Genomic DNA, 23,071 nt, shown 5'->3' on the forward strand with positions numbered 1-23,071 from the left:
GGTGCTGAGTCTTCCTCCCCCGCACCCCGCTGTGTGCACCCCACTCCACTTTCCTCCCGGCTGGCTCCCGTTCCTGCCGTGCTCCCCTCCTCCCTGTTTGTATGAACTCGCCTGACATTCAGGAGGTGCTTGTCCCCGCAGTCTACCCGAGGTAACTGCGGAAGGTCCCTTCTCCATGGTGTGAAGGCAGGTGGTGCTTCTGACCACAGGCTAACCCTGAAATCGGGGGCTGAGCTCCTGTGCTTCCTCGCTGGGGCCGGGGGCCCGGCTCTGACCAGGGGGCCTCTCCTCCACACAACTCAGGGCCTGCTCCTTGCCCTGCCGGCCGCTCTGTCCCCCTGCACTCCTCATCCCCAGGCCGTGCCCGGTGTCAGGGGCGGTCGTTCCCGGGGGGCTTCTGTCTGGACTCAGTACAGCGCTGACCTGACAAGTGCAGGGCCTGACGGCCGAGCTCACGTCTGACCCCAGGGTGGAACAGCCTCTCACTGCCAAGCTGCCCAGGAACACGGGGGTGTTGCCCTCGACGGTCAGACGTGCCTGATCACCAACTGTTACCCACCGTGTTCAGAATTTACTCAGTGTCCGCCCGCCCGGCACCAGTCCCTGGTCTGGGGAGGAGCCGCGGCGGCAGCCCAGAGGACAAGGGTGCTGCCGCAGGAAGGAAGTAGGAGCTGAAAAGCAGAAGGTCAGTCGTGGAAACCACGCGGACACACCAAGTGAGGCGGAGGGAGGGAAAGGCACGACGGCTCCCACCCAGGAGGCGGCCAGAGGGTGACCGAGGACGCGTGAGGAAAGACACCGGAGTGACAAGAAGCCCAGGAGGAGGCCAGCCTGGGGACACTGAGAGGAGAAGGCGGGAAGGAACAAGGCAGGCCCCTCCACACCCCAGCATCACTCCACCCCCTGGAAGCAGTCCCGACGCACATCCCCCCGCGAGAGCCCCGGCGGGGACCCCGACCCGACGCCACACACGCCCCCGCCGGGACCCCGACCCGACGGCCGCACACGCCCCCGCGGGAGCCCAGGCGAGGACCCAGTGCAGGTCCGCCCCCTGACGCTCAGGCCCCGCCTTTCCGGCGTGCGGCGGAAGCGGAAGTGCCCGCGGGCAGCTCACTTCCGGCCGGGCTCCGGTGGGCGGCGGCGGCGGCGGGAGGTGAGTGTGTGGCGGCGGCCGCGACGGAGGGCGGTGTCCGGGGGCGGTCGCGGACGTGCGCGGATTGGGGGCGGTGCGCGCGGCCCCGGGCGGTGGGCAGCACCGGGGCGCGCTCTCCACGGACGCGGCCGGGACGCGCGCGGCCCCGAAGGCGGGGCGGAGGCCTTCCCGTCCTCCCCCTGGGAGGTCCTCCCCCGGGGAGCGCCGGGTGCTCGCGGCTGGGGGACGGGACCGCGGACTGCGAGAGCCTCGCCGGCTGGACAGCTGCGGGGGCAGAGCGTTGGGGCGGCGGAGGGACGCGCGGCGCGTCGGTCGGGGAGGAAGCGAGCGGGGCGGGAGCGTGCGGGTGCAGAGGCACCGGCGCGAGTGGGGCTGGGCGTCCTGGGAGCGCTGGCCTCCGGCCCAGGGCTGCGGTTCGCGCCCCTGGCTTTGGCGTCTCCCGGCGAGACGGTGCAGGGGGCGGTCCCCGGCCGGCCGGACAGTGCGGCGGGGAGGAGGAGAGGGAAGGCAGGCCCCGCGGGGACAGTAGTTGACACGGGCTCGTGGAACCGTCCGTGGAGGCCGGGGCTCTGCTGAAGGCGTGCGGGAGCTTAGGGAGAGCGCGGTCTCCATCATCGGAGAAGCTGGATGCGGAAGCCGTGTGTGGGGGCAGTGGACTGAGCTCAGGGGACACGTCCACGAAACCCTCCATTGCCAGGCGTTCCCGGATGCCCGGTCTGGCGCCAGGACCGGGGCACTGGAGCTGGAAGGGAGGTTTGCTGTGGCGCGCGGGCGTCTGTCCGCTTTCTCGTCGTGCCTGAGCGGATTCCTTTGGCCGTCGCCTCTTTGTTAGGGTTGTTAAATGTGCAGAGTAGAATTTCCGATATTGCGGACAGTACTGTGGTTTTTAATATTTTTTAAAATTTTTTTAAAGATTTATTTGAGAGAGTGAGAGCGAGCAAACAAGCACGCAAGCAGACAGGGTGGGGGGGAGCGAATCTCAAGCCGACTCCATGCTGAGGGCAGAGCCCCCAGCCCCAACAGGACCCTGAGATCACAACCTGAGCTGAAATCAGAGTCAGGGGCTTAACCGACGGAGCTACTCAGATGCCCAGTGGTGGCTCTTGAGGGGCACTTGCTGGGACTTGAGCTGGGGTGTGTGAGGCACGTGGAGGAGTGTGCTGTCCCTTTGCCTCTGTGTCCTCGCTGAGGCCTCCTGGCACGGCTGCCCCACCAGTGTGGCCGAAGGGTGCCATGAAGGCTCCAGAAATGGGCTGTGTCTGGGGGAGAGAAGTACCTTGGAGACTGGCATCCGATAGGGTGAGGGGTCCGTGTCTCCACAGAGACATCCTCTGTTCGTAGTGTATAACTGGAAGTGCTTCTGCTTTACCTAAAGGTGAAAGTGCCTTTGTATCTGAGTCCTGAATGCTCCTGTCTGGTGTCGAGGCGCTCATAGTCCTGGTTCAGCGCTCCGATCTACTGGATTAGTCATCTCACGTGTTCTCCTTATAGCTCCATTGTGAACCGCAGAGATTTTTGGGGGAAGGAGTTTTTTTTTTTTTTAAAGATTTTATTTATTAATTTGACAGAGATCAGAATTAGGCAGAGAGGCAGGCAGAGAGAGAGGGAGAGAGAGAGGAGGAAGCAGGCTCCCTGCTGAGCAGAGAGCCCGATGTGGGGCTCGATCCCAAGACCCTGGGATCATGACCTGAGCTGAAGGCAGAGGCTTTAACCCACTGAGCCACCCAGGTGCCCCCAGGAGTTTTGTACCTGTTCTGCCTTCCTAACACATCTTCCCCGGGTGCTGCCTCTCTCCCTGTTCACACAGGATGCCTCTAGTATGACTCGTGCTGAGATCCCAGCTGCTTTGTAGCCATGAAGGAGACAGACCGGGAGGCTGTAGCAACAGCTGTCCAGAGGGTTGCGGGGATGCTCCAGCGCCCGGACCAGCTGGACAAAGTGGAGCAGTACCGGAGAAGAGAGGCCCGGAAAAAGGCCTCGGTGGAGGCCAGACTGAAGGTACGAGACCACAGGGCCACAGACGTCCGCTTTACTCCGTCAGGACGGATCCGTCTATCTCGAGTGCGGGGTTGCTGCGTGACGTCCCCATTGTAGTTCTGCTAAAGGAGATTTTGTGATGATCTGGAGAGAGGTGGAGCAGACCATCACCTTTATTGAACACATTCCTTCCCAAAGGGTATGACCAGGCAGCAGATTTATAGAGCCGACTGGGGAGTGTTGGAAACACCAAAGGAACAACCTTTGAAGCACACAGAAGTGTCCATTTAAATGTTACACAATACTGGAAGACTAGCAGCTACCCTTATTTCTTAAGAAGGCTTCTGCAGGGGCCCCATAGAGCATTTTGTTTAGAACTTTCCAGCACACTCTGTGGCTGGCTGGCTGTGTGCCAGGCACTCTGCTGGCCCTGGGGGGAAGGAGGGAGGAGAGCGAGGCACATTTATTAACGATGTGAGAGTGGGGCAAGAAAGAAAATTATTCTTTTTCAAGGTATTTTATGATTGGTTTGGTTTTCAACCTAATTTGTATTGGGAAGTGAGTTTTTCCAAAAAATACTTATATTCCGTGTAGTTACACAGATGTTAAGACCGCGGTCTGCCATGACGGACAGGCAGCAGAGCGGTCTTGGGGGTCCAAGAGAATGCCTCTGAGGAAAGTTCATTTTCACACTCACGTGGCACTTGAAACGCTGTCGGCGTCTGGGTAGTGGCAGGCTTGGTAAGACAGGATGAGGGTCGTTTGTTTGTCCCACACGAAAGATCCAGAGACTGGTGGGACTTGTTTAAAACACTAGTTTTACTTTAATTTAAAAAATAGCTTGGACCTGCTGCATTTTTAGTCAGCATTTCAGTCTGTTCCAGTAACTTATGGGATTAACTGATAATCATCCCTAGTGGCCTAGAAACCTTGTGCGGTTTGTTGCCATCATCGTTAACAATTTCTACGTGCCACGCATGGTTCCTGGGTCGAATGTGTTCCTGGCTTTGCTTGTGCCACCTTCCCTTCCCTTCCCCTCCGCTGGCTGCCCCTTCTTCACATCCCCTCCCTTTTGGCTGCGCCACTTGCTGCTGGCATTTTGGCGAGCCGGTGGAGTGAGCCTGGATCCCAGATGAGCAGCTCTCCGCAGTGGGCCAGCCATCCTAGAGCTGAGTCCGGTCCCGGCTGAGCGGCAGGAGGCCCTGTACCTCAGAGCTGATGAGCGAGTCCTGACAGTCTGGGATGAGGCCTGAGGGAGCTGCGGAGGCCTGGGGCAGCCCTGGGACCAGAGGGAGGCCCGGGGAGACCACATGTGGCGTCCTCCTGGGGCAGTCCCGGGAGGCCTGCCCATCGTGGTATCCAGAACCTTCCGGCTGAGGGCCTGGTTGAGGAGTTTGGGAGGTGTTCTCAGGCAACAATGAAAAAAAAGAAAAGCTATTTTGTGACTCGGTTAAGTCCTTGCTGAATTTTATTCTCTTTTTTCTGAGTATTGGCTGTTCTCAGCTATTGAAAGTTCTCTCCTGTGACCTTGAACTTTCTGAAGAAGATTTGTCTGTGGCTGTCCTAGCTCCGCTGACCACCCCCTCACCCCTGGATGTGTCCCCCAGGCTGCGATCCAGTCCCAGTTGGACGGTGTGCGCACAGGCCTGAGCCAGCTGCACAACGCACTGAACGACGTCAAAGACGTCCAGCAGTCCCTGGCCGACGTCAGCAAGGACTGGAGGCAGAGCATCAACACCATCGAGAGCCTCAAGGACGTGAAGGATGCTGTCGTGCGGCACAGCCAGCTTGCCGCAGCTGTGGAGAACCTCAAGAACATCTTCTCAGGTGGCTGGTGGGGACAGCTGGGGATGGCGGGTGCCTGGGGCATCAGGGCCGGAGTGCTGTCTCTTTTCTTTCCCTCGACTCACTTTTCCTTGCCGTACGGGTGGTGCAGAGCCGGGCCCAGTTTTGTGCTGTGTATTTACAGCCCTTCCTTGCGGTGGACAGTGAGTTTGATTCCCCCTGTGTGGCTAGCTTCTTGTTTGCACTAAGGGTGGAAGGGACCAGCTGAGCAAGCAGAGACGGGTAGAATACTTGTAGTTCTGTTTGGACGGAGGCACTGAAGTGGGTTGACAGCATAAGCGCTTGTGAGCTCCATTCCCTGGGCTGCAGGGTGGTGTCAGGTCAGGAGACCAGATGGGACTCCAACAGGTGACAGAGAAAAGTGTCCCGGAGACAGGACAGGGCGGGGGGGGGGGGGGGCAGTTCCCAGCTGGAGAGGTGATGCCAGCGAATGGCATTTCCTAAGAGGAGAAGAGTGTGCCCATGCCCAGGGTTGGGGAGAGCAAAGAAGGGACACATTCTACAGCCTTGGTCAGCACTGGGCAGGATCTGGTGGAGGCCTTGGGGCTGGTTGGGGTGGTGTGGGGACAGGAGGTGTGGGGTGGCCCTTTCAGAGCCATGTCCCAGTACCTCACCAGTGAGAGGCTCTGCAGCCTATCTGGGAACAGTGTCATTTGTCATGTGGGCGGGGCTCCATGTCTGCTCAGCACAGTCCAGAGCCCATCCCACCCCTCATCCCCTCACCTCTGTCACGGTCACCAGCATCCCAGCAAGAGACCTTGGGATGGTCTGACCCCTTCCCTTCCTTTATTCCGTGTCTGGTCTCAGTGAATTTTTTCTGTCCTTCTCTAAACTTTGCTCGACCCCGGAGCGTAATCTGCCGCAGTTCTTCCCACCACTGTGCAGCCACATCATGGCCCTGCTCCAGCTGCATCGTACCTTGGTAATTTGTGTCCTGTTCAGCTCCTGCTCCTCGGACTCCTCTAATGCTCTTGTCTGGTGGCAGCATTGTTGAGTACCTGGCCCCCTTGCTCGTCTTCCCAGGGTCTGAGACTTAAGGCCATGTTCTAAGTTGCTTCTCACATCCTGCCCCCACGAATACCTTGGCATTACCGACTCCACAGTGGGTGCTAAGGAAGCCTTCGTCTTGGTGACTCTTGGCTGCCCGGAATTGGAATGTAGTCCCCAAGCCTGAATGTCCTTCATGACTGTGAGCCAGCACCTTGCTTGTTAATTTTCCTCCTTATGATTTCCTGTTGACTGGTAACATTTCCTTCCGGTCTTGTAAAACTAATGCCAATAACCAAAAAGTTACTTTCCTGGAAGAAGTTCATCCACAGGAGTTGAAAATAATTTTCTTCCCTTGAAGAGCGAATGAGGCTATGTTATATATGTGTTTTTGTTAGCATTATACTGTATCGGGAAGATGTGCTGGTTTGACCCCCTTTAGACGTTTCTCATTGCCGGTCATTTGGTAATACTGTGCGCCCAGCCTTTTCCCCCCACTTTGTTTTAACATGAGATGCACTTAATATAAAATTTACCATCTTGATTGTTTTTGAGTATACAGTTCTCTGGTGTTAGGTACTTCCGCATTGTGCAGCTGTCACCACCATCTGCCACCAGAACTCTTTCCATCTCGTCAAACAGACTGTACAGTGCTGTGTGTCAGTGACGTGCAAGTGACACAGAGAAAACCACCAAATTCTGCGCCATTGAACGATGGCTCCCCGTTTCCTCTCCCCTTACCAGTTGCGGGTCTGTTTAGATTTTCTGTTTCTTCCTAAGTTAGTCTCTAGGTTTTTGCCTGGGTGTCTGGGTCATTCGGTTGGTTGCTGTACCATCGGCCATAGTACTCTCAGGAGCCTTTCTGTTTCTGTAGAATCGGCAGTAATGCCCCTGCTTTCATTTCCGGTTTTAGTGTTCGAGTCTTCTCTTTTATTTTTTTCCTTTAAGTTCATTAGCTAAAGATTTGTTAATCATTGGTCTTTTCAAAGAATTGCCTTTTGCTTTCGTCAGTTTTCCCTATTGTTTTCCTGTTCTCTATTCCGTTTCTTTCTGCTCTGCTCTTTGTTATTTCCTTCCTGCTGGTAGCTTTGGGTCCAGCTTATTCTTCTTTTTCTGGTTCCCTGAATTATAAAGTCAGGTTGTTGATTTGATAGTTTCTCTCTCTCTCTCTCTCTTTTTTAGCATAAACGTTGCTGGCTGTGCACTCGTCCTTAAACATTGCTCTGCTGGAGCCCGCAAGTTCAGTTTGTTGGGTTCTATTTTTGTTTCCGTATTTTCTAATTTCTCCTGTGATTTCTTTGAGCCAGTGATTGTGTTATTTAATTTCTACTAATTTGTGAATGTTTCATCTGTTATGGATTTCTAACTTCATCCCATCCTGGTTGGAAAAGATACATTGTATAATATCTACTTTTTAAAATGTATTGAGATTTAATTTGTGATTTTACATAAGGTCTGTCCTGGAAGATGTGCTCTCGGGAAGGACGTGTGTGGCTGCTGGGTGGAAGGACATGTGTGTGGCTGCTGCGAGAAGGACGTGTGTGGCTGTTGGGCATGTGTCTGTTAGATGGAGCTGGTTGATTGTGTTGTTCAGATCCTGTATGTCCTTATTCATCTCCTGGTGGTTGTCCCATCCGCCACCAAGAGTGACGTGGAACTGCCTGTTTTACAGTTTGTGAATTTCTGCTCTGTGTATTCTGATGGTCTCTCCTGGGGTGTGTAATTGTTTGTAATTCATCTTCTTGCTATAGAAAGCGTTTTGTTAACACGGATCGTCTTCTTTGTCTCTTGTAAACTTGCTGATTTCAAGTCCGTCTTGTGCGGCATTAGTGGGGCCACCTGCTCTATTTTGGTCACTGTTCGCCTGGCGTGTCTTCTCCCACCTTTCATGTGAGCCTGTTTGTGTCTTTGCATCACGGTGAGTCTCTTACAGATAGCATATGGCTGGATCTTGTGTTTTTATCCATTCTACCAGTCTCTGTTTTTTAACTGAGGAGTTAATCCACTTACATTTGAAGCAATCACTGAAAATGGCTGACACATTTCTGCATTTTGCTATTTGATTTCTATGTGACTTACAGTCTTTGATCCTCATTTCCTGCTGTTTCTGTCTTCTTTTGTGTTTAGTTGATTTTTTTTCTGTGGTGAAATGTTTAATTCCTTTCTCATTCCTTTTTTATGTATTCAAAATCTGTTTTCTTTGTAGTTACTGTGTGGATTACATTTAATCTCTAAAGTTAAAAATAGTCTTGAATTTATGCTAGCTTAACTTCAGTAACAGACAAAAACTCTGCTCTTACACAATGTTGTCTCACCCTTTCAGTTATTGATGTCACAAAATTATGTCTTTATATGTTATCCGAAAACATAGACGAGTTGTTTCTTATTCATTAGTCTCTCAAATTATGTGGAAAACACCATGCAGAATTATAAACCAGTTACAGCAATACTAGCTTTGGACAAAGAATTTTTTTTCCCTAAATGTATTAGTATTTTCAATTACGTAGGACAAAAAGTAAAGTTACAAACTGAAGTTACCATAACACTAGCTTATGTGGCTTCCCTGTATTTCCCTTTATTGCCATCTTTATTCCCCCATCGCGCTCTGCATTACCATCCGGCGCCCTTTCAGCCACAGGACTCACTGAGGCAGTTCTCCAGGGCTGCGAGTGCTCAGCCTTGTCTGGGAGTGTCTTTGTGTCTCCTTCACTTTTAAAGGACAGTTTTGCCAGGTGTAGGGCTCTGGGGTGACTGTTGTTTTCTTTTAGACTTCAACAATCTTAGCCCACTGTCCTTGGGCCTCCAAAGTTCCTGATGAAAAATCTGCTTGTTGTCTTACTGAGGCTCCCTCATAGGCAACCAGCTGCTTCCCCCTCCCTGCTTTCCAGGTTCTTTCTGTCTTTGGTTTTCAGCAGTTTGTTTGTAATGTGTCTTGTTCTTGGTCTCTGAGTTTTTTCTCCTTGGAGTTGATTGAGCTTTTAGATGTTTATATTCCTGTCTTTCATCAAGTTAAGTAAGTTTGATCATTATTCAGATAATTTCTCTGTCTTCTTTCCTCTCTTCTCATCTTCGGGGATGTCCAGAGTGTGCACAGTGCCCCAGCGTCCTGTAGGCCTGTCTGCTCTCCTTCAGTCTTTGTTCGTTCTGTCCTTCCTACTTAGTCATTTTTGTTACTTCATCTTTGCTGATTCTTTCTTCTGTCGGGTCTGTCTTTAATTCCCTGAGGTAGGTTTTTCTGTTTCAGTTACTGCAGTTTTTACCTCCAGAATTCTTTTTGGTTTCTTTTTAGGTTTCCCGTGTCTTCATTGATGTTTGCATTTTGTTCGTGTATCATTTTCTGGACTTAGCCACATCTTCCTTTAGTCCCTGGAGTGCATTTAGGACTTGTTTTAAAGTCTTCATCCAGTAGAGGGCGCCTGTGGTTCAAGTTGTGATCCCAGGGTCCTCGGATCGAGCCATGTGTCAGGCTCCTTGCTCAGTGAGGAACTCACTTCTCCCTCTGCTGCTCCCCTGCTTGTGCCCACTTATGCGCACGCACTCTCTCTCTCTTTCTGACAAATAAGTAAATAAAATCTTTAAATAAAAGTAAAGTCTTCGGGGCGCCTGGGTGGCTCAGTGGGTTAAGCCGCTGCCTTCGGCTCAGGTCATGATCTCAGGGTCCTGGGATCGAGCCCCGCATCGGGCTCTCTGCTCAGCAGGGAGCCTGCTTCCTCCTCTCTCTCTACCTGCTTCTCTGCCTGCTTGTGATCTCTCTCTGTCAAATAAATAAATAAAATCTTTAAAAAAAAAAAAAAAGTAAAGTCTTCATCCAGTAGATCGACCACCTAGTGTCTCTCAGGAATGGTTATCTTTTCCCCTTGACTCTCCTACCTTTCTGCGTCTTTTTATGTCTTGTGATTTTTGTTGTTGAGTGTTGGACATGTGAATCTGGTAACATAGGAACTGAAAATCAGATTCTCCTCTTCTGCAGGGCGTGCTGATTCTTGTTTGTTGTTCGGTAGGCTGTCTCTGTGCTGAGGGTCAGACTACGATGTAAATGAAGGTCTTCCCAGGTCTTTTCTGAGCCGGACCTTTCCCTGGGCGTGTGCAGGCGCTTTTTAATTCTCCCACATGAGATTGTGCTTGAACGTCATAGTCTTTAATGTCTGGAAGGGGACGGGAGTGAAAATGGAGGGGGAAAGGGGGCACTGGCTCTTTAAATCATCCGGAAGTCACCTGACTCTAGGGCAAGGGGTCTGCACCCGTGGTGGCCTGAGTGCAGTAACTGGGTTCCAGCCACTGTGTGTGCCTGTCCCTGGTTGGAGGCAGCGACCAGCAGCTGGAGCACAGATCCCGGGTTGTGGAGGACGTGGTCCTTTCTGCTCAGCCTGGTTCCCTAAAGCTCTGTGCAGGCTGCTTTGGGAATGCGTGTCAGGCTGGGCTGGGGCTGGGAAGGTGCTCCTGTGCTAAGAGCTGAGGTGGACCAAAATGAACCACAGTTCACTGCCAGGCCATCTGCTGGAAGGTGCCAGCCTTCCTCAGACCCAACACTTCCAAAATAGTTACTCAGGTTCTGCCAGTGCAGTTGCTGTCTGGGTGCGGAGACAGATTCCTGGCGCTCCCTCCTCTGCCATCGTCCCAGGCTCCTCCACAACCTTTTATGTGGTTTTTCACACTTTCATCTTGTGCCTTCTTCCCTAGTGCCCGAAATTGTGCGGGAGACCCAGGACCTCATAGAACAAGGGGCGCTTCTCCAGGCCCACCGGAAGCTGATGGACCTGGAGTGCTCCCGGGACGGGCTGATGTATGAGCAGTACCGCATGGACAGTGGGAATACTCGTGACATGACCCTCATCCACAGCTACTTCGGGAGCACGCAGGGGCTCTCAGACGAGCTGGCCAAGCAGCTGTGGATGGTGCTGCAGAGGTCACTGGTTACTGTTCGCCGTGACCCCACCTTGCTGGTCTCAGTTGTTAGAATTATCGAAAGGGAAGAAAAAATTGACAGGCGCATACTTGACCGAAAGAAACAAACTAGTTTTGTTCCTCCTGGGAGACCCAAGAACTGGAAGGAGAAAATGTTTGAGATCTTGGACAGAACCGTGACTACTAGAATTGAGGGCACACAGGCAGACACCAGGGAGTCCGACAAGATGTGGCTCGTCCGCCACCTGGAAATCATAAGGAAGTACGTCCTGGATGACCTCATTGTTGCCAAAAACCTGATGGTTCAATGCTTCCCTCCGCATTACGAGATCTTCAGGAACCTCCTGAGCATGTACCACCAGGCCCTGAGCACGCGGATGCAGGAGCTCGCGGCCGAAGACCTGGAAGCCAATGAGATCGTGAGCCTGTTGACGTGGGTCCTAAACACCTACACGAGGTAACTCCGAAGTCACTCCTGTATTTTCTTTTACATATAGTTGAGTTGCTTTGCTGCATGTGCTCAGCTCCCTCAGACTTCGTTTTCTGCTGATGAAAGTCTCCCCTCGGGTCCGTCTGCGGGCTTAGCCTTGAGGTCAGGGCCCAGCCTCTGGCTGTGTGAACGCTCTTGTGTTTGGGTGGTGCTTCCGCCCTTGACTTCCCATCCCTAGTGAGCAGTTCAGCCTTGGGCTTTTCTGTGACACTGAGTGCCCACTGTGCACTGGGCCCCTCCCGCCTCGCGGTGGCCTCCTGAGCGTCTGGTTCCACCCAGCAGATATGTGAGGACACGTGAGCACAGGAGGTCCCGGGACCGGCACGGATCACGGGAGGCACCAGCTCCCTCCTCCTGGCTGCCGGTGCCCCCCAGTTTGGTCTCTTCTCACCAGTATCCTGGAAAAATCCGTTCTTTTTGTGTTTCAGCCTTAAGGTTTTGTCATTTCGCAAAAGGTACATGAGCCGTTTGGTGCTTGTACTCGTCTGACGCACAGTTGGGAATTGTGGCCGCGGTGCGGCATGCTGACGTTCTTTAAGATTAGCTAGCTGAGGGGAAGATACATTTTTGGATTTTGCTGGGTTTTGTGAATCGAGAACAGTATAAAATTCTGTGCTGTAATTATTTTTAGTCTTTTTGCTCGTGTGCAGGAATTTGTTAGACCTCTTGCTTATCAGGAAGGGTTCGGGTGTTTTGTGTGTATGTTGGTAACCGCTTGTAGTAGAGAATGCGTACGTCTTCGTGTAAAAACATAGGAGAGACGCTCTCTCACCCACGATGACGATGGCCACTCTGGCGTGTCTGTGGCTTCGTTGTGCCAGGCCTGGGTACTGTCCCCCGGACGCTGCCCTCTCCCAGCCCACAGGTCCGGGCGATCACCATTCTCCCCAGCCTGTGGCCTTCTCTGTTCAGGCCTTGAGTTCTCGTTACCCCACGAGGAAAGCATTGTGAGGATCCTCTTCATTTTGTGCGTGAGGAGACTGAGGCACGGGGCTCCCGTGCCCAGCATGGACGTGGCCAGCCCGCGGAGAGCAGTAGAACCTGGGCCCTGCGCCCTCGTCGCTGCTCCGGCTGCCAGGCTGGGCACTCATTTGCTCACGTGCAGTTGTGTGTCTTGGTTTCGCGCGTTTCTGTGTGTGTGCAGCCGCGTACCGGCCGCCTTCTCAGCATTTGGGCTTCCGGTGGGACAAACGGAGCTGCTTTCACGCTAGAAACGTTTCACACTGCAGAGAGGCTCTTGCGTGAAGGTCTCGGCTGAGCGAACCGTCTCTGGACGCTCGCAGGGTTTCCCGAAGCGCCTTTCGCTGGGGAAGAGCTCGTGTCTCTGACGGAGAGCCGGTGCTTCTGCTCGCGCTCCGCGTTTGCCTGTAAACGTGTATTGCGGGAATTCGGCACAGGGCGTGTGATTTTATTTGAACGTCGAGACCTTGGACTTCTAAGAACCCAACTGCACAAGGATGAGAACTGTCGCCTAACGGGAACTTTTCTGAAATTCCGTCCACGTCCTGCCTCTTTACGCCCGGTCGTCGGAACGCGCTGGTCCGCCCTGCCGACGCGTCTCTCGTCAGGAAGCGCAGGGACCGGCACCGCTGACTTGAGCGCTTAGGCTTCTGCGTCCCTGTGCTTGCTTGTCCTTCCGTGGGTGACAGGACCTGCCCGCCCAGCAGCTCCGCTTCGCCGGGCCCTGGCCTCCCCCGGGGCAGGCGCTGGGCGTCAGCCACACATATCCGCTCCCGGGCTTGCTTTCCTGCGTGACGCGGGGGCCGCGGGCTGAGGCCAGGGACAGAGGGGCCTCGTGTGACCACTCCCGGCCCAGCGCTCGCCCAGGGCCTGCCCCTCGTCCCCGACACGGTCTCGGGGATGCTCGGGCGTTTGCGTGTCAGAAGCAAGAGCGACACTTAGCTGAGCGCCCTGTCTCCCCGCTAACTCTTCTTTCTCACACCCGGCTTTGCCGCAGTGCGGAGATGATGGGGAACGTGGAGCTGGCCCCAGAAGTGGACGTCAGCATCCTGGAGCCTTTGCTCTCTCCAGACGTGGTCTCTGAGCTGCTGGACACGTACATGTCAACCCTCACTGTGAGTAGAGCGGAGCCTCCGAGCCAGGCCGTGTGGCGCGCTCGGTCACGCTCTGAGGCCGCGGGTGGAAGGAGGCGGGGAGCGACCTGTTTGGGTGTCGGCTTCCGAAGGGCTGTGGGCTGGTTCTGGGACGGTGCCTCTTCTAGCGTGTGTTGCCCAGGTAGGTGAGGAGGGCGGCGCGTGTGTCCCACAGGACAGAAACCTCCTCTGGCTGGAGCAGTGAGCCTGTCTGGCCCCGGGAGCGGGATGGGCAGTGGTGACTGCCAGCCTCTTCGAGCTGAGCCTGGGAGGGGAGGGTGGCATTTGGTACCCAGGTGCCCCCCCCACACACACACACTCGCGTGACCCCAGGTGGTCTGCGAGGAGCATGGGAAGGTCAGGGCCTGCTTCCCTGGCCGAGGGGAGCCCGAGCAGCTGACAGCATCCTGACTGAGAGGCTGAGCCCCACCCAGGGAAGCAGGGAGGGCTCTGCGCTCCCAACGTGGTGGCGCTGGTGTGTGGTCTTTTGGGGACAAGCCTGCTGGGGGCACGTCCGCCTCGTGCTTCCGTGTGCAGCTGACCGGCCTGCCCTGGCCTGCAGCGTGGTGCCCGTCCAGACGGTGGCTGGTGGAGGCAGCACCTGGCACAGAGGTGGCTTGTGGAGTGGCTTCTCTGGTGTCCCCTTGTTTGGGCATAGTGACTCCCAGGGCCCTGAGTTTGGTTTTTGCCGCTGCGTGGCTGAGGAAAGGCCATGTGCGTTGCCTTAGAGGGGCACGTTCTGTTCTTCCTTTTCTGTGATGCCAAATTTCTTTAGTCGAACATCATTGCCTGGCTGCGGAAAGCACTGGAAACGGACAAGAAGGACTGGATAAAAGAGACCGAGCCCGAAGCCGACCAGGATGGGTACTACCAGACGACGCTCCCTGCCATCGTCTTCCAGGTACCATCGTGCGCTTCGAGGTTCACTGCTGGACCGCCCCTGGGGTCTGTGGGGTCTACAAATGCACGTAAAGGGCCTCCCTCCCTAAAGACAGAGGGAGCCCTGCCCGGTGCCTCAGGCCCCTCTCTCTCCGGAGCAGAAGGCGCCAAGGGTCACCCGTCCCAACAGTTTTGCCCAGAGTTACTCTAGTTTTCCTGAAGCGTTTGAGTTTGCGCTGGAACCGAACTGCATGTCACTTGCATGTGACGCTCAGATTTGAGTTTGCTGGTTTGATGTTCTCTGATGTTGAAATGGCTGAGATTCGTCTTCTAAAATGCCACCTGACTGAGTACGACCCCGTGGGTTTGGGGAAGTGTCCTTTATGTTATAACCACGATTGCGCCATCTTCTTGTGGTTCCTTTGCTTTTTGATGCCCAGCACCTGCCGGCGTCCCCCAGCTTCCCTACTGTCCTTTTCTTCTGGCCTCTCAGTGTTTCTTCCTGGAGGAAGGTTTCTGGCAGGAGGAGGGCTGAGTCATGTTCTAACCCTTGTGTGGGACCACATCGGTGGCACGTGCTTGGATGCCAGCCGGGCGCAATGGGCACTGCGGGCATCTGTCTCTGGATGGCACCGTGAGCCGCACAGGGGTCTCCCCATCTCCTTTATTTTGGAAACCGGTGTCATGACAGACTGTATGCACCGCAGGCCTGGGGTGAGCTTGGCCTCCCCGCCCTCTCCACCTCTCCACGTGTAGCTCCCCTCAGCTCCAGGGTGTACCCTCCCGGTTCTTCGTAAGGAATTCACATCACAAGTCGCAGCCCAGCCCCTGGCACCCATGTGACCCCGGCTGCCCCCGACCCCCTTAGGCCCCCCATCTCCCCGTCAGCTCACTGAGAACACGTATTTCCCTCCGTGTGGAGATCAGCCTGTCTGCAGATAATTAGGAAGTGATTCACTTGGTGTTTGTTTTTTTCGTCTGATGAGAAAGTTGTTCATTTAACTGACTTACTATTTTTTGAGTGGTTCCCCCCTACCTCTGATTTAGACTAGAACTACCAGTTGGCAGATAGGGGTTTATATAATGGGAAATTGCACCCTTGTGAGTTATATTAGAATTCATAAACTCTCCAATTTTTAGATGTTCGAACAGAATCTTCAAGTTGCTGCTCAGATAAGTGAAGATTTGAAAACAAAGGTACTTGTTTTGTGTCTTCAGCAAATGAACTCTTTCCTGAGTAGGTATGTATTTTGCCAGTGCGCTCATTTAGAAAAAGTGTATGTTTTTAAAACTTAAAAGCAAAATTTTGATCTTAATATGCCTGATATTAAAAAGTACTTTAGGCCTGGATTTGTTGTCGTGACCTTTGTTATTTTGAAACAAGCCTTTGGAATAGATGACACTGTTTTCCCGAGAGCCCAGATGGGCCTGATTCTCCTCCAAATGCTTCCTTTCACTTGTCTGCACTGCCCAGGGCCTGGGAGGGACTCCCGTCAGGTGGGGCTCCAGTTCCGGTCACTGGGAGTCGCCACCCCTCCCCCCTCAACGGGGCTGGGGAATGTGTCTCCAGGACTCCTCTTTTTGACTCCCTCGGGAAGATTTTCAAACCTATTCGGAAGCAGAAAGAATGGTGTAAAAAAAACTTGACCCATCGTCCACCTTCAAAAGCTGCCCCTTTAAAGCCCCTCTCCCCCAAGCATTTTAAAGCAAGTCCCATTTTGGCATTTCGTCCTGTGTACCCTCACTCTGGCTGAGGGCCAGCTCACACCAAGTTTGTATTTGGGTTTCCCCAGTGGTTTCAGACGTGCCTCATTCTAGTTGTGTATGGAGACTGAGCTAGTAGCCGGTCTGGGCTCCCGGGTCTTGGGGAGAGTAGCGTGGCCTTGCCCCTCTGTGAGCCACTGGCCTGTGGACACGTGCAGGTTATGTCCTGGATCCCAGCACCTTCTTATCCGGCCCTGACTGCGGCCTTGGGAGCCACATGTTGGCTCTAAAGGCTTGTGAGATTCCTCTTTATTTTCTTGCTGTTTCGCAAGAACCCGGTGTAGCTGGGGTATGCTCCACTTTGTGGCACACCGCGGTGTGGGGTCTGCCTGTCCTGCCCTACAGACTGAGAGTCCCTGTCAGCCGTACCCATGACCCTCATGGCCCCAGTTGTTTTGTTAGCAGAAAGAGGAAATTTTCCTCATCAGCCTCAGAAGTTTGCTTACCTGAACCACACGTTAGACAGAAAGGTGGATAAATGCATAATTATTTCTCTTTAATTACCAACTTTGCTCCTTTTTTAAGGTCTTTTAAACATATGTACAGTGTGTTGTAGTGTTGTGTTCTGGTGTGTGAGCCTAACAATTTCAGAAATAAAATATGTAGTGATCTCAGTTGCTTGTTTTCTTGACCTCAAATGAGTAAGTTATTTATTTTTGAGTAATTTCTTAATTTGACTTTTTCAGGGAAATTTTCAGAAAGTGACATTTTATCTAATATTTGATAATGCTCCCAACACTATAGTATGAATTTCTAGGCAAATTGTGTGTTAGATAAAATAATTTTCCCCTCACAAATACTTGTATACTCAGAATACTGAATCATATTTCAGAGCCTGACACAAAGTATATTTTTAGTAATCCATTTAAAAGGATCAGCTTCCTTGATTTTTCATTAGTACATAGATCATCCAGAAATTTATTTTGTTTTTCAAGACTTACCTGGTCAGGTGTTAACGAAGCCAGATGTGTTCATCAGGTGCGATTTCCTTGTGAAGTCCGGCACCCCCCCCAAGCCCCCCCTTACCAGTGGTTCTGCTGGGGGCTGTGTGTTCGCAGATACAAAGAGGAGGCCCAGTCGTATAAAGAGGAGCACCTCCGGGACCGGCAGCACCCGCACTGCTACGTGCAGTACGTGATCGCCACCATCAACAACTGTCAGACCTTTAAGTGAGTGACCGTGCGGCACAGGGCGACGCCCACGCGGAAGGGCAGAAGGGAGTGTTCTCAGTTGCCTCACTGAGCCTGTTTCCTTACAGAGAATCCATCGTCAGTTTGAAAAAGAAGTACTTGAGAAGTGGAACGGAAGAGGGCGTGTCTCTGAGCCAGCCCAGCGTGGATGGGATCCTGGACGCCATTGCCCAGGAAGGCTGCGGCAGCCTGCTGGAGGAGGTCTTCCTGGACCTGGAGGTGGGAGCCGGTTCTTTGCTGCTTGTTCCCAGGCTGAAAATCTCGTTTCTGTCCAGTGTGGGTCTGTGACCCACCCTGCGACCGCACCCTGTGACCCGGATGGAGCTGACATTCCGGTTCACCTTTCTCCCTGTGAAAGGGCCTTTGCTTTGCTGTGAGGTGCGCCTCGTATGACGTGGGTGCAGTAGAGGTCCTTCCGGTGTACAGTTGAACAGAATACCATTAGATAATAAAGAGACTGATTTCAGCGGATTATAAAGTGGAACCAAGGACGTAGAAGGAAGACGGACTATGTTCATCAGCAAATTCTTGATACCAGAACCAAATTGAGAATTCGTCCATGTTTGCACACCCACCACGTGGACCAGTCTCAGCTTTGAATAAAAGTACGACACGGAGTTGTTGACCAAATGCACTTAGCATCATGTCAGAGGCATAAATCACCAAGAACAAGTAGGGATTATTTCAAAAACACAGGCGTTACATGGATGTGTAGGCAGAAACCAGAGTATATTTAAAAAATAAAACTCTGATCATCTCGGGTCCTCCTGGGAAAGAAGGAGCTGGCGAGGATCTTCTGGGGCAATTGGTGGGATCATTTTGTGATGTCGTATGCTTTCTCGAAAATGGTTTAGTACATGGATAGATGATTATGGATTATAATCTAAATGGATTAGATGAGATGGATACATTTGAAATTATTTCCAAATAAAAAAACTGACAAAAAATGAGATAAAGGACACAAGTAAACCCTTTTACAGAAAAGGTGTTACGGATGTCCGAAATGTGAAAACAAAATGCCCGGTCTTCCCAGTCTTCAGAGATGCACACACTCAAACCGAGTGTTCTCTGTGGCGTAGCGGGCTGGCAGGTAGCGCCGTAGGCACGGGAGAGGGCGTGCTCTCATGTGTTCTCTGCAGGACCAGTGCTGTAGCTTTTGGAAGGCCCTGTGGAAAGTTTCCGGGGTTTAGTTTGCACACTTGTTGGCCGAACAGTTCTGCTTTTGGGGTTTCACCTGCAGAAAAGCACAGGTTCATTGCACTGTTCTTTGTAACTGCAAAATGTAAGCAGTTTTAAATGTCCATTGGGGACGGGTAAGTGCGGAATAGCCATATGACATGCGTGAACAGTAGAGGCGGCCTGTGTGTGGACAGACCTCCACGTCCCCAAAGTCGTGTAGCCAGTGTCTCACATGGTTACGGGATGTGTCTGCAGATCCCGTGGCAGTAGGGTTTTTACGTGTGTATTTCTGTCACAGAACATCACCGAGGCTCTACAGCACCTTCCTCTGGATACGTGTGACTCGGGGACAGTGTCCAGGTGACATTTTCTCTGCTCTTTTCAGCAACATCTCAGTGAGCTGATGACAAGGAAGTGGCTGTTAGGCTCCAATGCCGTGGACATCATTTGTGTTACTGTGGAAGATTATTTCAGTGATTTTGCCAAAATTAAAAAGCCGTACAAAAAGGTAAGAGTGTGGACACAGTGACATGGTGTGAGCTCACCTACAGGCCGGAGCCAACCTGCCGTCTTGTGTGGAACTCCGTGTCCACTTGGTTCTGTGAATGCACGTTCACGGGTGGTTTCATGAACCTGAGGCAGGAGACGTCCATGTCTGGAGACAGGCCAGGTGGAGGTAATGGTGCTTCTGTTCATTTAACCTTCCTGCCTCCTGACACCCCACCAAACCCTCCTTGACACAACAGCTACAGACGCCGGCCGTGCTCGTGATAGGGACCTCCTCAGCAGCCCCAAAAGCCCTGGAAGGGGGTGGGGGGGCAGCAGCTGTGGATCGGGGCTAAGCGGCAGCTTCCTCTGCAGGAGCCCCGTCCAGGGCACAAGCCGGCTGCCGGCTTTCCCACTCCAGTGGAGGCCCCAGGGCTCGTGTCTGTGTGGCCGGGCTCTGGAGAACCCAGGAGCCCTGCCCCAGACATGGAGAGCCCCCATGTGCCCCAGCCGCGTGCCTGTCCTCTGGGGTGTCCCCGAGCTAGCCCGTTTCCTTCTGCAGGGCCTGGGCTTCTCTTCTCGTGGATTCTCAGGGTCTCAGGCAGTGTTTGCTGCTGTTGCTGTAACGAGCGATAGGATTTCAGAAGTCGGGCTTTCCGTCAGAAGTCGGGCTTTCCGTATGTTTTTTTCCTGGCTCATAGGAGATGGTTTGCATATACCGACCTCATGCTCAGCAGTTTTGGAAAACTTCTGATTGTTCCTGGGTTCCGTGTCAGGTCCCTACCCAGATCTCTGTGGAGATGCTTGTGTTGACTGAGCAGTGACACTGTTTTCATTTCTGGTTCTCACACTTTCATGTCTCTTTGTCCTACTGTGGTGACTGGGACCCAGCGTCATCCTTGTCTAAGTGCTCAGTTTAAAGGAAATTTTTGTGACTCTGCCAGTAAGAGTGATGCTTGTCAGGAGACCCGGTGACCGGAGCCCTGACTGGTTCCCTCACCTGTGCTGTGCAGAAGCCTCTGGCTGGCCAGAAGGCCGGGTGCTGCTCTCTCGTTGCTTGCCTGGCTTTTAGGTCCACCATTTATTTCAGCATTCGGTATGTTGATTTAGTAGTTGGTGCCTCAGGAGCCCAAGTGTGTGTGCTGCCCTCCGGGGGCGGCTTCCCTGGAGGGCTCATCTGCTGGCGCCACTGGGCACGGGCTTCCTTTCACCACGTACTTGAGTGAATGCGTGTATGTGCTCTTTCAGGTCCTGGCATCTGTCGACGGGCGGGAGGGTGGGTGTCCTGCACAGCTGCCTGGCCAGCCTGGGTCTCAGCAGGCACCTGGAGGGGGGGGTCTCAGCAGGGAGCCCGGGGGGTCTCAGTGGGAAGCCTGGGGGGTTAATCTGGGGGCGTGTCTCAGTGGGAGCCTGGGGGATCCTTAGCAAGGGGTGGGGGTCTCTGGGGGGTGCCCGGGGGAGTCTCAGCAGGGTCTGGGGGGTATCTCAACAGGGAGCCTGGGGATCCTTAGGAAGGGGTGTGGGTCTCACTGGGGTGCCTGGGGGTATCTCAGTGGGATGCCTGGAGGGGTCTCTGGGGAGCCTGGGGTTCTCAGTGGGGTGGTGTCTCAGTGGGAGGGGCATGGGCATCTGAGCAGGAGCCCCAGGGCTGCCTGGCTGACCCCGCGTGTGCCGGCAGAGGATGACCGCGGAGGCGCAGCGGCGAGTGGTGCTGGAGTACCTGCGGGCCGTCATGCAGAAGCGCATCTCCTTCCGCAGTGCCGAGGAGCGCAAGGAGGGCGCTGAGAGGATGGTTCGGGAGGCCGCGCAGCTCCGCCTCCTGTTCCGGAAACTGGCTGCCGTGAGTGCCACTCTGGTTCTGTGTCGTCCCCCCCCCCCCCCCCCCCGGGCTGTTGAGGCCCGCTGGTCTGGGCCAGCCCCATCAGGGACCAGATGACCAGTCGGTCCTCCTTGTGAGCATAGGAAGGTCTGTTGGGCCTTGTGGCTGGGATGGCTTCTAGGGCATTACCGCGAGCCCCGTGGGAGTGGTGCTGGCCAGACTGGTCTCACCTCTTGGGCTGCGGGCCCCCCTGCCTGCAACGTCCCTGCTGAGGGCACACAGGACAGTTCCCCTGTGGGCCAATCCTGAGCCTTCGGTGGCCACCTGGGCCACAGAGTTCCACGGACACTCGGCCTGTGTCCCCTCATGGCACTTGGCAGCTGCACACACATTGTCTTCCAGGGCTTTGGTGAGGATGCGGACGGGCACTGTGACACCATCGTGGCCATCGCAGAAGTTATTAAGCTGACAGACCCATCACTGCTCTACCTGGAAGTTTCTACACTGGTCAGCAAATACCCAGACATTAGGTAAGAGCCCATGGGCCTTCTGTTTCAGCTAGAAATTGTGGAACAGAGCAAAGTTCATTCCTAGGGTCACTGACAAGATGGAGAGGCCCGACCGTCAGGTGTGAGCACCATTGGGGGGCCCAATTCCTGGGAGGACAAGCTGTGTGGATGATAGCCAGGAGCAGAGTGGGCACATCTGTGTGCCTCTGCGTCCCCTAGCCCTGCTACTGGACCTGGAGCCCATGGGTTCCCAGCCTTGGGTCACACACCTCCTAGGTGTCAGAGCACAGGTGGCCTGAGTGCAGTTGGGACATCACCACACTCTGCACTGGGGGAAGGTGGCAGAGCAGAGTGGTTTCTAGAAGCTCGTCTTGTGCTCGTGGGTTCAGGGAAGGGAGCATAGGTGCCTGTCACATGTGACCAAGACCCCCCCCCCCCAGCCTTCCTGTCTCAGCCAGCGTCTTTCCGTCAGCGCTGTGGGTTTGCTTGAAGCAGGGCGAAGTGGTGTTCCTGGGCTCACCAGCGTCTCTCACTCTAGTTAGGTGGTCTGTTAGAGGGTTAAGAGAGCAGTTTAAGAGACTTTGTGATTGTGGGTTAAAGGGAAGGGGCACGGTGAGGGGAGAACTCTGGTTTCTCTCCCGTCCTGACGCGGGGCATGTGCCGCTATCGACCCTGCTCTGGGGCCTCCGTGTTGGCCGAGCCAGGCGGGGGGAGTGCTGGGGGCAGATGGAGTTGGATGTGGGGGGCGAGCGGCGGGAAGCACACCCCCGACGTGCCTGTGTTCCCCGCACCTGCAGGGACGAGCACATCGGCGCACTCCTGGCCATGCGAGGGGATACGAGCCGGGACCTGAAGCAGACCATCATCGAGACGCTGGAGCAGGGCCCGACACAGGCCAACCCGAACTACGTGCCCATCTTCAAGGAGATCATGGTTCCCAGTCTGAACGTGGCAAAGCTCCTCAAGTAGCCTACCAGGCCCCAGCCCTGGAGATGTGTGGCCGCCAGAAAACCCTGAGATGCCCGGGACCCGCGGGCCTGCATCTCCCGCTGCCGCACTCACGGCGCCTTAAAGAACAAGTACTCTGGTGGCCCTGGTACTTCTGGCTTTCTCGTGCTTTGTAACGTCCTTTGTGAGGCAGGCTCCAGTGTGAGGGGCCTCGTGGTGCCTGTCCCTCTTGACCCCTGGGTCTTCATTTCTACACAGTGTAAACACAAACTCTGCTGCTCAGTAAAGTCTGACCTCCTGCAGGGTCTGAGGGTGTCCTGGATGTGAAGATGTTCTTGCTCGGGGGTGTGGTGAGCGGCCAGGGCCTACAGGCAGTGGAGCCCAGAGATGCACCCAGCAGGGTGTTGGCTTGGGATTCTCTCCCTCCCTCCACCCCTTCCCCACCCCGTGGGCTTGTGCCCTCTCTAAAAAGAAAATGTGCCTGTGACACAAGAACTCAAGGATCTTGGGGGGCAGGATCCATCCTGGGTGGACGAGATTCACCTAGGGGGGGGGATCTGCCTTAGGGGGGACAGATTCACCTGGGGGTGGGATCTACCTCAGGGGGATGAGATTCTGCTGGGAGTGGGATCTACCTCGGAGGGGACGGGATTCACCTGGGAGTGGGATCCACCTCAGGGGGACAGGATTCACCTGGACATTTGGGGGCAGATGCAGTTCTGCCTCCTCTGTCAGTCTCATCTTGGCCTTCAGACTGTCCTTGCGCATCTCTTTTCAGCGCTGCGCCCCACCCCCTTAGGTGTCTGGCCTCTTCCTCCTCCCGCTTTGGCCGGGTGGGTGCTGCTCT

At 54.3% G+C, this 23,071-nt stretch overlaps 1 protein-coding gene across 1 annotated transcript; it reads left to right on the forward strand.

Annotated features, from left to right (window-relative positions):
- Positions 1 to 1,111: 1,111 nt before the first annotated feature.
- Positions 1,112 to 22,546, forward strand: LOC111153432 (exocyst complex component 3). Its single transcript, XM_022512445.1, has 13 exons — positions 1,112 to 1,153; positions 2,961 to 3,151; positions 4,738 to 4,957; positions 10,643 to 11,324; positions 13,315 to 13,432; positions 14,226 to 14,351; positions 15,470 to 15,570; positions 17,152 to 17,262; positions 17,352 to 17,502; positions 18,848 to 18,970; positions 20,627 to 20,788; positions 21,170 to 21,297; positions 22,074 to 22,546. Exons 2-13 carry the CDS (start codon positions 3,008 to 3,010, stop codon positions 22,243 to 22,245), a joined length of 2,238 nt encoding a protein of 745 aa, XP_022368153.1. The 5' UTR covers positions 1,112 to 1,153; positions 2,961 to 3,007; the 3' UTR covers positions 22,246 to 22,546.
- Positions 22,547 to 23,071: the final 525 nt, after the last annotated feature.

This window comes from Enhydra lutris, unplaced genomic scaffold (assembly GCF_002288905.1).
Source record: "Enhydra lutris kenyoni isolate GAN:26980312 unplaced genomic scaffold, ASM228890v2 scaffoldscaffold32, whole genome shotgun sequence".
NCBI classification, from domain to species: Eukaryota; Metazoa; Chordata; class Mammalia; order Carnivora; family Mustelidae; genus Enhydra; species Enhydra lutris.